The sequence below is a fragment of the Rhinolophus sinicus genome, chromosome 12 (genome assembly GCF_057876585.1).
Source record: "Rhinolophus sinicus isolate RSI-liver-muscle chromosome 12, RSI-T2T, whole genome shotgun sequence".
Lineage (NCBI taxonomy): Eukaryota > Metazoa > Chordata > Mammalia > Chiroptera > Rhinolophidae > Rhinolophus > Rhinolophus sinicus.
The window spans coordinates 6231936-6249991 of record NC_142512.1 but is presented as its reverse complement, the minus strand read 5'-3'; the positions used below and the strand labels follow the sequence as shown (position 1 = coordinate 6249991).

General features: G+C 35.6%; 1 protein-coding gene across 1 annotated transcript in view; it reads left to right on the top strand.

Moving 5' to 3' along the window:
- Nucleotides 1–18056, top strand: part of ULK2 (unc-51 like autophagy activating kinase 2) — a 95598-nt gene that overhangs the window by 5843 nt on the left and 71699 nt on the right. Inside the window, exons 4-7 of the mRNA XM_019757412.3 lie at nucleotides 10569–10601; nucleotides 10892–10928; nucleotides 16211–16384; nucleotides 17527–17600. Of these exons, the coding sequence (XP_019612971.3) occupies nucleotides 10569–10601; nucleotides 10892–10928; nucleotides 16211–16384; nucleotides 17527–17600 (318 nt within the window). The remainder of the gene's footprint in view (nucleotides 1–10568; nucleotides 10602–10891; nucleotides 10929–16210; nucleotides 16385–17526; nucleotides 17601–18056) is intronic.

Here is an 18056-nt window from a genome sequence, read left to right as displayed (position 1 = left end):
CTGATCAGCTTCATGTTTTATTTGCCTTTTCATATTTCTGTGACATTCCTATTGCTGTTCTGCGATGCTTCTGTTGTGTTTATTTTTCTTACTGATTTCTTTGTGATTAGTATTTCTTGAGACAGTTAATGAGATGTACAGGAATACAGTGGTGAACAAAATGGAAATGGTCTTTGCCCTTGTGGAGCTTACAGTCCGTCGTATGTTGGGGAAGGTAATATGAAGCAAATAGTTACAAATTCTAAGCTAGCACAGGGCATAAGGGAGAACTATAGGAGAGATTTGGAGGAAACATGGGGGTTTAGGGAAGTAGGCCAACCCACTTTGTGCAGCTAGGGAAGACTCCTGAAGAAAAGGATGTTTAAACAGACTTGATGGAAGAGAGGGAGAAGGCTAGGTTCAGGTAGGTGGGAGAAGAGCAAGTAAGCTTCCTAAGCAGATAAAGCCTTCTGTGAAGAACAGACAGGAAAGAAAGACCAGACTTTGAGGAATGGAAGAAGGCCTGTGTGATGGGGGGAGTGCAGGAGTGCGGGAGAGAGAGGTATCAGATGATGCTGGAGAGGTTTGCAGGGGCCACATGTAATCTTTATTCTAAGGAGAGTGCAAAGCCATTGAAGAGTTTTAAAAGCAGAAGAGTGATTTCATGTGTGTTTTTCACGAGATATGAGGTGTGATCAACAAATATGGTGAATGTTTAAGGAAAAAAAATTATTACAATAAAAGATACATTGTCATTAATCCCCCTCAAAATGCTCCCCCTCGTTTTGAACACACTTATCCCATCATTCTTGCCACTTTCTGAAGCAGTTCTGGAAGTCCTTTTTAATGAGTATCCTTAGTTGCACTGTCATGGCTGCCTCGATGTCCTGAATCGATTCAAAATGTTTACCTTTCATGATCATTTTGTCTTTGGGGAAGAGCCAGAAGTTGCACATTCCCAGGTGCCAGATCCAGTGAATAAGGTGGGTGAGGACACACCATCATGTTTTTATTTGACAGAAACTGCCATACCAGAAGCGATATGTGACACAGAACCTTTCTGTTGTGATCACAAAATATGGTGAATGTTGCTACTAAGTGCCATCTAACGGAAAGGCAGGGATCTTCAATACAGGAAGTGGAGCATGGAAACTTAGTGACAGTATATGACAAGATTCAACTTCTTTGGTGCAGTCCGTCGGGTGTGAGCTACGGTTGAGAGAAGGTGTGTTTTAAAGTGTGCCATAAATTATCCTCCATCATGACAGTGCTCCGTGTCACACATCACTTCTAATATACGGCAGTTTCTGTCCAATAAAAACATTACGGTGTGTCCTCATCCACCTTATTCACAGGATCTGGCACCGTGAGACTTTTTTCTCTTCTGCAAAGTCAAAATGATTCAGGACATCGAGGCAGCCATGACACCACAACTAAAGATACTCGTGAAAGAGGATTTCCAGAACTGCTTCAGAAAGTGGCAAGAACAATGGGATAAGTGTGTTCAAAGTGAGGGGGAGTATTTTGAGGGGAATTAATGGCAATGTATCTTTTACTGTAATATATATTTTTTAATTTAAGCATTCACCATATTGTTTGATCACACCTCATACATATCTTTGAGCATTCTGGGCATGAGAAAAGTATTGTCAATTAGGAATACTTACCTGAATGATTGTTAGTGATCTGGATAAGTATCTACCTCTTGGTAAGTTTTAGTGTAGTGAGAAAAAGGTGATTTATTTAATAGAGGGTACTGGCACAGCTGAGACAGCTGAGAAAAAAAAAAGTTGGATCCCTATTCTCATCATTTTCCAAAATAATTTCCAAATAATATAAGGCCTAAATATATAAAATAAACTAGAATAATATTTAGATGACTATATATAATCCAAGAGATAGATGTTTTATTTTAAATCAAGCTAAGAAACTCAGAAGCTATAAAAGTTGGGACATACAAAAATTTTAAAAACTTACGCTATGGCAAATAATACCATGAACAAATCGTGACAGCCATAGAAAGGAACAAACTTGATACATTCCATAGCATATGAATCTTAAACATGTTGAGAAAAAGAAGCCAGCTATATATAGCTACTATATGATTCTATTTTTATAAGTTTCAGGAAGAGACAGAACTGAGCTAGGATGATAGAAATTAGGGAAAGCAGAACATGGTTACCTCTTGATAGCTGAGATTGACAACGAAAAGATATGAGGGAACTTTCTGGGGTGATGGAAATGTTACATATTTTGATTGGAAGGATATTAACATGGTTGTATACATTTGTTGCAGCTCATTGAATTGTACACTTAAATCTGTGAGTGTTAGCACATGTAAATCATAATAAAATACAAAAAGTGCAATTGACATAATAGTTTGAGAAAATATTTATAACACAACAGGCTAATCTCTAAAACACATAAATCCTCTCACAAATTGATAAGGAAAAGGCAACCCAAAGAGAAAGTAAGCAAAGCATATAAATGGTTGGTTATCATAAGAGACATAAAAATGGCTAATGTACGAAATGATATTCATGAACAAGGGAAGTATAAATTAAAGTAACAGTGAGATGTCATTTCTTATCCTTCCAATTTGCAAAATTAAGTGTAGCAATTCTTAGTGGTATAATTGGGGAGGAGGTGTAAAATATTCTCATGTAACCGTAATAAAAATGTGAATTGTTAGAATTTTTGGAATGCTGTCTGGCGTAATTTGCTTCCATACATTGAAGAATATTTACAACGACATATTGCAGTCAAAGTAATCCTAGTAATGCAACTCAGAGTATGTTACTCCTCTGCTCGGACTCTTGCAGTGGCTCCCCATTTCTGTGAGTAGAAGCCAAACCCTATTATCTCCAACTCCATCTCTTCTGCACATTGCTGCTTCTGCTCCATCATACAGGCCTCCTTGTGGTTCCTGAAGCACTCTATACCATGGTCCCTTGCCTTGTTTTCCCTTTTGTCTAGGATCTTCCTCCTCAGGATAGACTCTACATGCAGATGTAGCTGTATCTCTGTAGTATACAAAGATAATTAGGTTGGTGCAAAAGTAATTGCAGTTTTTGCAATTATTTTTAACATTTTAAACTGCAGTTACTTTTGGACCAACCTAATATATTCCCAACCTTAGTTAGGTTTTTACTTAAACACTGTTTTCACTGAAGCTTTCTTTAGCCACCCTAAATGAAATTGCAGCCTCTCCCCCACACTGTCTATCCTCCTTTCCCACTGTTTTTCCAAAGCACTTTATCGCCCTGTAACATACTCTGTGTACTTATTTGTTTGTTGTCTCTCTTCTGAACCTTCCCTCTTCGAATGGAAGCTTAAAAAGAACAGGACATTTAACTCTGTTGGCTTACCGCTATATCCTCAGTGCCTAGGATAGTGTCTTGCATATAGCAGGTAGTTAAAAAATATTTGAAGAGAAATACCTGTTACCATTAGAAATATATATTCCTTTACTCAGCAACCTGGATTCCTGGCATCTATCTCAGAGCCATAAATGCATGAGAATTAGGATATATGTCTAAGAATCAATGCAGCATTGCTTATAATGGCCAAAACTGGAAACAAGTGAATGTTCCTTAGTAAGGGAATGATAGTTCAATAAACAGTGAAATAGTCACACTATGAAATATGCAGTTATTGAAAAGAGCTGTATATATACAGTTGACTTGGAGGGATTTCTATAGTATAGTATTGAGTGAGGAAAGCAAGATTCAAATATTTATGATATCTCATTTTTTAAAAATAGTGTGTGTGTGTGTGTGTGTGTGTGTGTGTGTGTGTGTGTGTGTGTTTAACTTAAAATTGTATTAACAGGAAAAAGGTATGGAAGGATACATACCAGATGTAAACATTGGCAAGATGAAGATAAACATACAGGTGGAAATGGATTATATTAAAATAAGTAAATAAAAAACCCCAGCAAATGCATGCTTCCTTTGCGTGTGAGTGTGTGTATAAACAGATGCATGAAAGCATGACCACAGACATGTTAATAGGGTTTCTTTCAGATGATGAGATAAAAGTGATTTTTAAAACTTTCTTCCTTCAAATTTTATATATTCTAAGTTTTTTCAATAAGCACATTATTTTTTTTTAATAATCAAGAAAACAATTCTTTTTTTGGGGGGAGTACCTTCCTTCCTTCCTTCCCTCCCTCCCTCCCTCCCTCCCTCCCTCCCTCCCTCCCTCCCTCCCTCCCTTCCTTCCTTCCATCATTGGGTAATTTTCTGATTATGAATTAGCATTCCAGGTACTTTTAAGGGAGTATATATATATCTAAGTATTGTGGTTAGAGAAAGGAATATTCTCCGTTATAAATTAATTGGCATAGGAGTTTATGAAAGTACATAAAACACTGGTTCCTCTGTGGAGAATTGGCAGGCGATTTGGGGCCAATATGTGGGTAGCATTTGGGTGGGTGATGGCACCAGTGGAAATGGAGAGGCCTGGATAGATGGGTAAGATGTTTAGAAGACAGGGTTTATAGGACTCTGTTACTTGGGCTGTGGGAGGTGAAGACGAAGGAATCAGAGTTGTTAGCTCTTTGTTTTATGCATTGAAATTGAAATGTTTTCCTCATTTTTTTAACTCTTTCTTTTTGGTCTCATTTTGATATATAGAAGTTCTTGCATAGTATCTATTTGTTCTTTAATGACCTCTAGGTTTCATGTCATGTTAAGGATTTCCCCACCTTGAGATTATAAAAATGATCCCCCATACTTTCTTCTAGTACTTATGGTTTCATTTTTTCGTATTTACATCTGTGATCTCTGGAATTTATTTATGCGCAAAAGAGTGATATAGTGAACTCACTTATTTCCCAGGAAGTTATCCCAAACTTTTAACCTGTTTTTGACTATGACTGTCAAAGAGGATGATATCTTCTGTAAAACTGTTAAAAAGAATTAGAACTTAAGCACTTTGAAGAATTACGGGCAAATCAGGTTCAGGTTAGGTGGGTACTTAGTTATCAATTTATAAATTTATTTGAGGTCAGTGTTATGTTCCAGTGTGTGTTTTTTCCAACACCACCAAGCAATTAACCTAATTCTGACACTATCTACCTGGAGTTAGTAGCATCAGATCACACAGGTTAAGGGCTCAGTCCCACAAGACTGCTCCTCTACCCCCTTTAGACACTAATCGAAAGTTCAGGTTGTTACCAGTACTTTTGACCAACCTGCATTAAGGAGGTTCCCAGGATCCACTCCTTGGGTTCAGTTAATTTGCTAGAGTAGTTTACAGAACTCAGAGAAGCATGTTATATGCCAGATTAGTATAAAAGTATGTAACTCAGGAACTGCCAGGTGGAAGAGATGCATAAGGCAGTGTATGCACTCTGGGGATGCCACTTTCATCAAACCAGCATGCGATCACTAAACAAGAATCTCTTGGAAGCCTGTCCTTTGGGTTTTTATGGATGTTTTATTACATAGGCATGACTGATTAAATCATTGGCCATTAGTGATTGGACTAAAACTCCATCTCTCTCCGCTCTCTGAAAGTCCGGGGATGGGGTTGAGAGTTCTAACCCTGTAATCCCTTGGTTGGTCTAGGCAACCAGCCCCCATGCTTAGCTTTCCAAAAGTCACTTCATTAACATGACAAACGATTTAGGGCTCTCATCACTTAGGAAATTCCAAAGATTTTAGGAGCTCTGTGCCAGGAACTGGGATGTACCAAATATATATTTCTTATTATAAATAACAACATCACAAACATTCTGAATATTTTTGAAACTTTTAGTGTAATTAGTATTAAGACACAGGTTATGGAAAAGGTTTTCCTATAAAGCAGTGTTGGTTTGTGTTAGGTCAGGAAGCTAGAACTGGCTTTCATGTATTGTGCATCTCTAAGTTTTTTAGAGCATGATCTAAGAGGAAGAGTCCTGGATGGAAATAAGGAAACCTGACCGTAGAGTACTGTTTTTATATCAGACTCAGTTTAAGCTGTTGAGCAAGCCACTTCTTTTTCCTTTTTAACACTACCCGCTGAATAAAGTGGGGGTGGTAACCCAACCCTATTTACTGTGAGGATGCTGTGAGGCTGTCTAGTACCAGGTAACCCCAAGGGAAGTGAATTTAAGGACTGTTAGAATGGTGTTTCTGTCCTTTTCTCCTATGAGATAATCCATAGGAGTTACCTGAGAGATAGAGAATGAATTAGGAAAAGCAGCAGAGAAATGTGAGGTATAGGTCTTAGGAGCCAGGAATTTTCCTTTGAATTTTTCTCTTGCTATTTACTTGATTCTTTTGTTACTCTCCACTTCTGCATCTTTGAGTTCTGCTGGAGAGAACCATCTACTCAAGCTGTCTGACTTTTTAGATTCACTTTGTCTTTATTATTTTTTAAATTACAAAACTATAATAGGCCCTCAGTGGGAAAACAGTTTAAGTGGTCCAGCAGTATATAATGTGACAAAGAGATGCCCTCTTCTTATACCTCTTTTTCATTTTTCTAGAAAAACCACTGTTGTTTTCCCTCGACCCCAATGCCTCGTTGAATTAAGAGGCTAGGTAGAAGCAATAAAAATGGCTTCTTGCTATGGTTTCTTTTTCAGTTCCCCCCCTCACCATTCGTCTTTGTTGAAATGGATCTCAACAGGGACAATCACTAGGAGAGGAATTTCTGGATCATAGTGTATGTGTATGTGCAGGCCCAACTCGAGTGTATGCTGCCATTGTGTTGGTTTACACCCCCACCAAGTGTTGGATAGCTCTGGTTGCTCCACATCCTCACCAACACTTGACAGTTTTAGCCATTCTGGTGAGTTATCTTGCTATGGTTTTAATTAGTGTTTTTTCCTGATGACCACTGATTTGAACACCTTTTATAACTGTCATTTAAATATCATCTTTTTGAAATTCCTATGTAAGTCTCTTGCCTGTTTTTCTGTTGGGTTGTCTTTTACTTGTTGGAGTTCTTTATGTATTGTGGCTATGAGTCCTTTGCCAGATATTTGTAAATGACTTACCTACACTGTGACTAGTCTTTTACTGTCTTAATGGTTTATTTTGATGAACAGAAATTCTTAATTTTAATGTAGTCCATTTTATTGTTTCTTTTATATTTAGTACCTTTGTGTCATACTTAAGAAAACTTTGCCTACACCAGGATCATGAAAATGTTCTGGGTTTTTTTTCGCTTGAGTCCTTATTGTTTTTTCTTTCACATTTATTTCTATAATCTACCCAGAGATGATCTTTTGTGTGTGTGTGTGGCATGAGGGTAGGAGTCAAGATTCATTTACTTTTACAAGCGGGTAGCCAGTTGATCCATTTACTGAACAGACATTCTTTTCCCTGTAGTGTCTGTTTTGTCACAAATTAGTGACCACATATACATGGGCCTATTTCTAGATTTCTTTCTGTCCCCTTAGACTTTACCTCACTTTTTTTTTTTTTTTTTTTTTTACTATAGTTGTATAGTAATTCTTGCTATGTGCTAGTATAAATCCTCCAAATTTTCTTTTTCTTTTTCTAGATTATATTTAGTTATTCTTGGCCTTTTGCATGTCCACGTAAATTTTAGAATTAGCGTGTCAATTTCCACACGCACAAAACCTTTTTAGATTTTGATTGGGATTACACAGAAACTTAAGGAGAATTTCTTTGTGGTAAAGTTTTAAATTATAATTCAGTTTCTTTAATGCCTATGGGCCTTTTCAAATTTCTCTGTTTCTTGTCAGTTTTAGTAAGTGTGTCTTTCCTCAAATTGTTTTTCAATTTGTTCATTTCATCTAAATTTTGGAATACTGGCATAAAGTCGTTCATAATAATATCCTTGTTTCTTTTTGGAGATTTGGTTTTTAGTTTGTTATTAAGGAGTTTCAGTAGGGAAATGATAAAATGACATTATGTTTAATTTTTTTGATGAAGTACTGCAGAGTAGTTGATGATGCGGATTTCTTAATACTAGGAAAGGAGGATAAATATGTGTTCAGCTTTGGAAAACTCAGTGGTCTGACACACAGGTTATATTGGCCTCACTTCACAGCCTTTCTGACCTGACAAGTAGCTCTTCCAAGTTCTTCCCTGGTCTCCAGTACCATTTGAGTTTTAATTTGTTTTTTGATAACTTGATTTGTTTCATTAAAAAATGAATACTTTTTCTTTTTCCATTTTATTTGTCAAATGAAGGAAGGAAGGAAGGAAGGAAGGAAGGAAGGAAGGAAGGAAGGAAGGAAGGAAGGAAACTAATTAGTTATGTATACCCCCAGATCATGACTGTTAAAACAGGAATTTGACTTCTTCACGTTGAGTGAACAGTTCTTTATGGCTGTTTAGCCTCCCCTTAGGAATTCCTCTCTCTCTTTTCTTTCAGTACTTAGGCTCTGGTGCTATTACATGATTAAATAATACTTTTTTGAAATAATACTTTTGCACTTAAACTTGAAAAGAAGAAAATTTTTGTTGAAAGTTATAGTTAATGATATCTCAGTATTTTTAGGGGTGATAGCATAGTTTGGTCTGGATTCAGTCAGGTTTTGGATTAAGACTAGTTCACAATGGAGGTGACTTAACCTTTAGAAATATATTTTTGTTTTTATTTATGATAAAATGAAATCAGTGTTTGTTTCTTACAGACTTGCTCTCTTAGCCTGCTGGGAGCTGACTGTTCTCTACCTCTTTCTGATTTATCATGGGCATGCTACTGCTAGGGAAGCCAGGTTCTCAATGCTGTGATCCTGCTTGGGCAGGACAGTGAATCCTTGTTCCTTAGCAGAGAACTGAAGGCATTGCCAATTCTTCCGAACCTCCATATATCTTTGGGAGGTAGGGGTCAAAAAATTGGGCATGGTGTATTTTAATTTTTTATCTAGTCCTCTGGAGAAATAAGTGAAGTAAATCATCCTAAGTCACTGAGTTTCTTGCAGGACATAATTTAATTCAGGTCTTGACTTGTGTTATCCAGACTCTTGGTGAACATGGTGAAACCACTCAGTGGCAGCCCGTTGTATTGCTCTTCATTGCACAGAAGTGCTCTAAACTAGCTGTTGTGAGGCACTGGTTTCTATTTCTAATCTGTATGAACTGATACTTTTATAAAACCCATAAAAATGAATTATGGTGAAAATGAAATAAAAAGGACCTACAAACAGATGTCCAGAGTTCTTTTTTATTAGGTTCAGCAGACCTAAAATTATTTTGTTAAATTACTTTAAACCTTTAAAAGTTCTTACTTTTGGGCAGCCGGATGGCTCAGTTGGTTAGAGTGCGAGCTGTTAACAACAAGGTTGCTGGTTCGATTCCCACATGGGCCAGTGAACTACGCCCTGCACAACTAGATTGAAAACAACGGCTTGAGCTTGGAGCTGAGCCGCGGTGGGCAACCAGTTGGCTTAGTGGTTAGACCGTGGTGCTCATAACACCAAGATTGCCGGTTCGATTCCCACATGGGCCAGTGAGAGACAAGGGCTTGAGCTTAGAGCTGAGCTGCCAGTGGGCGGCTGGTTGGCTCAGTGATTAGAATTAGGTGCTTATAACACCAAGGTTGCTGGTTGGAGTCCCACATGGGCCAGTGAGCTGCGCCCTCCACAACTAGATTGAAAACAACCACTTGACTTGGAGCTGAGCTGCGCCCCCCACAACTAGATTGAAAAACAATGACTTGACATCCTGGAAAAACACACTGTTCCCCAATACATTCTCCAATTAAAAAAATAGTTCTCACTTTTAATTTCTATAATTTTCATTCTGAGCCATTACTAAATAATTCACTGACTGGTACTGGCCTTAAACCTCGTTCTGAGGAATACTACCCTAGACCTGCCCCATTTCTGCCCTACTACTCCTTTTGTTTTCCCTTAGAATACCTTATTCTTGAATTTAGCATCTTGGTGAAGCCAGTGCTACTTGGAAGGGCTATCTCTGGAACCACATTTGAGCACTGGCTCAAGTTAAGCTGTAGGGAAGCCCAATTTAAAATTTAATGTTACAAAATTTGTATTGAAGAATCAGCTAATTGGTTTTTGAATTACTTACACAAGCAACAGACCTGAAACTACATGAATTTGAGAAACTTGGTAAAATTTCTCAAATCGGTTCCATAAAATCAGTCTGTTACCAAGATGTGATGAACTGTCTTCAAGGGAATTGCCAGTAATTCCCAGATAATGTGATTGCCTCCAAATAAACATAAAAACCAGAAGAAAAAAAACTAAGCGTCCTGAATCATTCCCGAAATTAAATTGTGCATTTAGTGTTGCTAGGGAGGATTATCAAGTCATTGCTCCAAATCATAAATTTCCAAAGTAGAAGTGCTTCCCTGAGTCTCCTTTTTTTTCACAAGTAGTAAATTTACCATAACTGGAAAGAAAACATGAGTCTTTAGTTCTTTCCATGAACGGAATTTATCTTGATGACTACATTAGTGGCATCAAACTTGATTTAGCTTTGAAGCTGAGATGCTTAAATCATTGTGTGGGATTTAAATTTTCACTTGCTAATGGATTTTCTGATTTTTTAAAATTTTATTTAACAATGAACAAATATTTTTATTAACATTTTAAAAATTTGTGCTTATTTTTTCTCTAATCTAAAATGATATTTTTAATATGTTTACTTTTTCAGGAATTACCCAACTCTGTCTTTCTGGTGATGGAGGTAGGTAGTATACAAGATTCCTTTTATTTCAAATTTATTTTGATTAATATGTACTTTAAAATTAAGAGTAGGTAATTATTTGAAATTTTTTATTAATAAATTTGACTCAGTGATTTAGATTCTACTTTATAAAGAATATAAAATTAAAATGTTTTGATTCTATAGTTCTTGTGTTTTTCAGACTAGATTTATATTATATACAAATGGATTTTTAATTAAAATTGACTGATAATGGATTGAATTAATCTTGTGTCCTTATTTTAATTATTTTTTTTTCTTTTATGTATCAGTATTGCAATGGTGGAGACCTGGCAGATTATTTGCAAGGTAATTTTTTTGTGTTAATATTCAATAAATACAGTACTGTAATCTGTTTAATTCTGAGTATTACTTCTGAAATATGCTACCCGTTTTCTGCACTTATATAGAAACATTTAATAAATATTTATGTACTTGTTTAATTATGGTTACTTTGCTGACTCACTTGTTTGTTGTGGTTTTGTTCTTAAACTTGTGTGTAAGTACTTATATTATATGTGTTTCTCTCTAACAGACAGATTGGTCCTCTTCCCAAGAGAGAAATAATCAAATAGAATTTCTCTTCTTCAAAAAACTGTACTGGGTTGCCATCAGTGAACCTTTAGTCTCTTTCATTTCTTTAAAAAAAAAAAAATTGTGATGAGGGAGTATTTAGATATTGCTCCCCAGCATATGTCGTCAGTTTGGCTCAGATAAACTTTTATAAAAATTTTAAAAAATTGTAATGGAAGAATGTATACAAGAATGTGTTGATTAATATGAATGTTTGTTAATTTTAAAAATATGATATAAGGGATTAAAGGTAATATTGAAATTATTTCATGGCACAGAGATAAGATTTTAGTACTAGGTGGTGCTTGAAATTCTTTATCTAAAATATGTACATGTAGGATAATAAATATTGAGGTCAAATTGTGTCCCTCAAAAGTTTTTTTTAAATGATGTTAGATGAGGCCAGCTTCTACTTGTTTAGTCCTTAAAGATGCAAGAGGAATATGCAAAAAGATAGTAAAAATTCATAACTCAACCTATATATAGATTTTGGCAATTGATGGTAAAAACACATCAATAGCTACACCCACAAAGGGTATGTACAGTTTATGAAAGAGAAACAGCATACTTAAAATGTTCAATTTCACCTAGTAATCAGGGAGTACAATTTAAAATGAGATTATAAAAAAATCTTTAAAATATAAAATATTACATTCAAAAGCTATGTGGAGAATAATATGACGAACACTGTTATTACTTCCCCCCAATAAAAAATATTACAAATACAGCTCCCTGTAAGTCCTTCCATAGTCCCTCCCATTCCTGTCCTTCCCCTTTAGAGACAACCATTATCCTGAATTTGGTAGTTTAGTCCATGTGTGGTTTTGTTTTTTTCTCAACTGAGATTCTTTTTTTTTTTTTTTAAAGTCAATTTGGGAAAAAAAAATTTTTCAAAATGTAATTTACTAGTAGATAGATTGTAGTGAGACAGGCACTTTTAATTCACTACTGGTGGAAAGGAGTTGAAGCTAAAAGACTCCTTGCTTTCACCTTCTCATCAGTCTCGATCCTGAGTTCCTTGGCATTCTTTGTGATCCAGATAAAGCACTTTTTTGGGGTCAGAATGAGTGGCACCTTATCAGTTTAGAGCCCTCATTAGAATATCAATTTCCTTCATTAACAGAAATGAAGCACCTATTTGCTCACTGGTGTAGCAGATTTCACTGAGTTTTGAAAGCGGTGTGTCTCTGATGTTGAACTCTGTATTTGATATTCCAGAGCAATAGTGTTAGAATGGGAGAAAGAAGAGGGAAGAACTTACTTGAACATTGGAGTCAAACAGGCCAGCTGGCTTACATCACTTAATTGCTTTGTGATTTTGGTCAAGTTATTTAACCTGTCCCTGGTCCCTGTCTGCCACAGTTCTACTTACTGTGAAACATAAGCGTCTTTGCTGCTGTTTTTGCTGAATAGCTAATTGGCAGTAAGGTGATTTTGCCAGGAAAAAGATACAATCATAACAAATAAAAGAAGGACATTAAAAAGGATATAATCAAACATGAAAAAATGCATAACAAAATTAAAAACATTATTGCAAATACAAAATATTTGAATACATTTGAAATGTGTGTAGATTCATGGCAGTACTGTGCAAATAACTGATTTTATTTTGTGGATCTTAACTAAGCACTTGTCTTCATTCCATGGGAAACGTGTTCAGCTAACTCTCTGCCCTAAAAGAGGGCCCTTGGCTTCTCTATCTCCTCCCAATGTAGTGTGTTTCAAAAAAAAACACAAACAAAAAAAACTCTTGGGGCAAATCATCATCTGAAAGAAACACTATTTTAAGACTGCCACCACATCTCCTTGTCGCTGTATAGATCATTACGAGGGCTAGTAGCTAAGATGTGTATATCATGTAAAAATGGGAGGAACTGCGAAAACTTCATCAATGGAGCAATGAAACCAAACAACAATAACAAAAAAACCCCAAACTGTCAACCAGTTTTTAAAATCTTTTTTATGGCAAAATTGCCTTGCAGCTGATTAGTAATGTGGCAAAAATTCTTGCGGCAAATGTATAGTGCAAAGAAGTTATGTTGAAAATACCTGACCTGGTCAGCCTCAGCCCTTGTAGTTTGAAAACACTGGAAAAGGTACATAAAATAAATTGGGTTCTCAAGGAATTGTATAGAGCTGTGCCGTCCGATATGGTAGCCACTGACCACATGGGGCTATTGAGCTTTCAAAATGGAGCTAGTCTGAATTGAGATGTACTATAATGTAAAATACACGTTGGATTTTGGACACTTCTAGGAAGAAAAGAATGATTATATCTCATTAGATTTTTTATATTGATTACAAGTTGAAATAGCATTTTAGATGTATTAGCTTAAATATATACTATTTCACCTGTTTCTTTTCACTTTTTAAAATGCGGTTACTAGAAAGTTTAAAGTTAACATGTGTGTCTCACACTATATTTCTGTTGGAGAGCACTGGTCTAGAAGATTTGGAATGTCTAAAAAGTCTGGAAGGTCTAAGGCCATTATATCATAACACAATTATTTAGTCCTTTTATTTGCTTTGGTAACTAAAGTGCCTTTCACATTTTCAAAATATAGAAAACAAATTGGAAATTTAAAATAAAATAAATTCTAAATTAATTAGTAAGTTGTACTTTAACATTATTTTCAGCAGAATACATAAAGTGTGACTGCTACAGCTGGCCTTTCTATAAGACAACTTGCTCAAGAACTCATGTATTTTAAAGCGTTTTGATGTTGGAAGGAAGTACCTTTAGAATACAGTTGACCCTTGAACAACATGAGTTTGACTACATAGGTCCACTTATATGTGGAATTTCTTCAATACATACACAGTTGGCCCTCTGTATAATCTTAGTTTCATGTATGCGGATTCAACCAACTGTGGATTGAAAACAGTATTTTCAGTCCAAGGTTGGGAATTCACAGATGGGGAGCGCTGATTGGATGCATTGTTCCACACCATTTTATATAAGGGACTTGAGCAACCTCAGATTTTGGTTATCTACAGGGGTCCTGGAACTAATTCCCCACGGATACTGAGGGATGCCTGTATTAAGTTTTTAATATGGGACTTTCAGTTTATGGGACTGTGTTGAGAAGTACACATCCCATGTTCATAGAAATATGTGAATTTTTACTGCAGTCTGCACCCAGAAACAGCCTAAACTAAAGTAGATCACTAATTATTTCCCTGGGGGAACAGTGTTAGAATTTGGACTCTGAATCAAATTTCAATAGTGTGTCATAGGGCAAAGATACAAGTTCTAAGGGCTGCAGTCATTTAAAAGTAGCAAAAAACATTTTCTAACTCCTAGAATAAAATGTAAATGAATGAAGTGGAAAAAAACCATACTATCCATTTTAATTATTGCAATGTAATTTAAGTAAAACATTACAAAAATAAAGCTCTAGTGTTGCTTTGACCCACCCACTGATATGCAGTAATTTGTGTTGCCATCAGCAGAGAAGGAGATCCAGCATACACTCCACATTTAAACAGTACTCATCCCCAAGGGATGGGATTATGCAAAATTTTCATGGATTTTTTTTTTTCCTTTTTTTTTTTTTTTTACAGTGAGCATCAGGAACAGAACCCCAAAGAATTAAAAAACGGGGATAGGTTAAGAACAGCCTCCACAGAAAAAAGTGATAATTTTTAAGGCATAGGGATTTATTTGAAGATGTTGAAGATATAAAGTATCATTTAACATGTCATTTAATGATTTTAAAACCATAATATTTTACTTGTTCCAAGTGTTAATGTTATTTTTATCTTTCTTAATCTTAATTGCATATGAAAATGTTATAGAGAACATATTCTAGAGTTGTATAGGCAGAAATTTGTGCACAAAGGATATAGATAGGGTCAGGGGTATTAAGTCCCTAATGTAATTTGAAGGAATTACACTTGTGACTTTCGTACTTGTAATAAAAAGTTTATATTTGTGTACTGACTGCATTTGAGTACTTATTATGTGCCAGGCCTTTTTCTAAAGTCTTCATTGTTAAATGTGCTATCTTGTTTGGTTGTCACAGCAACCCCATGTGGTTAGCCTATTTTCAGCTTTTTATAGATGAGGAGTGGGCACAGAGGGATCACCTTCCAGGGTCACACAGTAAGTAGGTGGAGGAGCTGGAATTTGAACAAAGGCACCTTAACTCCAAACCAAGCTGTTAACCATGACATGCTCCAGCATACATATAGAAACACTGTAGTATTTACTGAATAACAACTGTCCTCAAAAATAATGTTCCTACTACCTCTTTATATTAGGGAAAACAGGTTAAAAGATTTCTTCTTGGGCGGCTGGTTAGCTCAGATGGTTAGAGCGCAGTGTTTTTAACAACAAGGTTTCTGGTTCGATCCCCACATGGGCCACTGTGAGCTGAGTCCTCCACAACTAGATTGAAACAACTACTTGACTTAGAGCTGATGGATCCTGGAAAAACACAGTTTAAATTAAAAAAAAAAGATTTCTTCTTAAAGGTGCCTTTAGTTATGAAACATACTATGGTGGGACAGGGGTGTTGGGCAGTGGGGGAGATTAAAGGAGGCCAATGTGGAAAAACCGGTCCCTGACAGGTCTAAGTGGCAGTCATGTCTAAGTCCCTTAGAAGATTTCACCTGTTTCTCATTTGTGCTCTCGTGAAGTTAACTATGGACATTTATCTCAGATATTTGACTGATGTGAAGGGGGACTTATTTTTTGGCTTGTAGAAGAGAGTCACATTTGCTGAGCACCTATCGTATTCAGAATAATGTTGGCATCTACAGTAAAAATGAGAAAGGAAAAACAAAAATGAACACCAGTGAAAAGATGCGCATAAATGTAAATCATTTTTGTTTATAACAGATTGATTAAAATTTTTGAGATACCTGGTATCTCTTCAGACTTAAATTATTAAAGTTAAAAAAAAAGTGAATCCCAGTTCCTTCCATGTTCTTAACTACTCAGTTCTATTGATGGCATGTGCAGATGGTATTTGATTTTGTGTGCTTAAATATTTATGTGAATCCTTTTCTGCCAGCTAAAGGAACTCTCAGTGAAGATACTATCAGAGTGTTTCTGCATCAGATTGCAGCTGCCATGCGAATTCTGCACAGCAAAGGAATAATCCACAGGGATCTCAAGCCACAGAACATCTTGCTGTCTTATGCCAATCGCAGAAAATCCAGTGTCAGTGGTATTCGCATCAAAATAGGTAAATGGCCATGTATTGTTTCAGGCAAAGAACTTTTTTAAGACTCAGTATTTTTAGATTTTAGTTCAGCTTTGTTAGAATGATGGATTTTCTTGATGCACTTTTGAAATTTTTATTGAGTTCCATGAGGTTATTGAGATATGTAAACCATTTACATTATTGGCATCATATGCTAAATTTCAGATTGGGCCAAAGGGCCTATGTTAGGAACTCTAAATATAAATCCCAGCCAGAAATCCTGCTTCATCAGAAGGAAGACCATATACCGTTTCCCCAAAAATAAGACCTAGCCGGACAATCAGCTCTAATGTGTCTTTTGGAGCAAAAATTAATATAAGACCCGGTATTATATTATTTATATTATATATTATATTATAAAGACCCAGTCTTATATTATAGTAAAATAAGACCAGCTCTTATATTAATTTTTGCTCTAAAAGATGCATTAGAGCTGATTGTCCGGCTAGATCTTATTTTTGGGGAAACATGGTGTTACAGTTATTGGCAACAAAGTAATAACCCTGATACTTTACAACCCATGGGATTTTAACATAAGAAATCTAAGAGATCATTTAGTTCATCCTTATTTGGCGGTTCTTTTTGGCACTCTTATATCTCAAAATTATTTGAAGCAGTTTGTGATGCTAGATTTTTTTTTTTAAACTTTTGTTTGGTTGTTAAAAAATAATTTTTTAGCATTTCTTAAAATTTTTTAGCATTTCTTAAAATTAGGAAATTAAAAATTTCTTAAATTTTTAAGAAATTTCTGATATTATATAGGTTACATCTGGTATCTGACAAAGGACCGAAACAGTTCCAATTTTAAACCTGGTATTGATAGTTAATGAGGGCTATAATAATGAAGTATTTATTATAATTAGCATTTTCTCCTGCAAAGTTTGGTGCTCCCTCCTTGATTACCAAACTGGCAGAATAATGACTTGTACAATTGGTGATTACTACTATTGCTTAGCTTGTCAAAATTGAGGTAGCTGCTTTTTTCTTTGGTAAACAGTCTTACTCAGTGGTTGTTAATTTCTCACAATTCTTTTGTGCCCTCTTATGTGTTGAAGAATCATATGATCTATGTTAAGTGTGAGCAAAGGTATCATTTGTTTTCTCCTTTTTATTTTGTGAAATAGCGGATTTTGGTTTTGCTCGTTACCTACATAGTAACATGATGGCTGCAACACTGTGTGGGTCCCCAATGTACATGGTGAGTGAGTGTTTGTGTCCTGATTTACAGCACTGAGCCATAAGCATTGGAATTTAAGTATAATGTGTGTTTCCAACCAGGATGTTATATAGTCCAAACTGTTATTTTTATTACTAACATTAATTATATTCCTGATAATACTATAATGCAGATATATTTTGCTTTAGCATAGTAGACTGTAAAAGTCAGTAATCTTTGCCAGTTGGTTTTGGTTTTTAATTAGTTATGGTAGAAATCTATTAGAGTAATTGAAAATGAAAATTGGTGAAGTATGGTCATGCTATACTTGATGTGTAATATTAGGAATACTTAAAAAACAAAACACCCTTTTGGGGCACCTCTTTAGTTATAGGGCATATTCATCTTTTGCATGTTGTCTGTCTCGACAAGATCCCTATATCTTAGAAGTTTTTTTCATCAGTGTCACACTTAAAGCTGAAAAATCTTAGCTTTCCT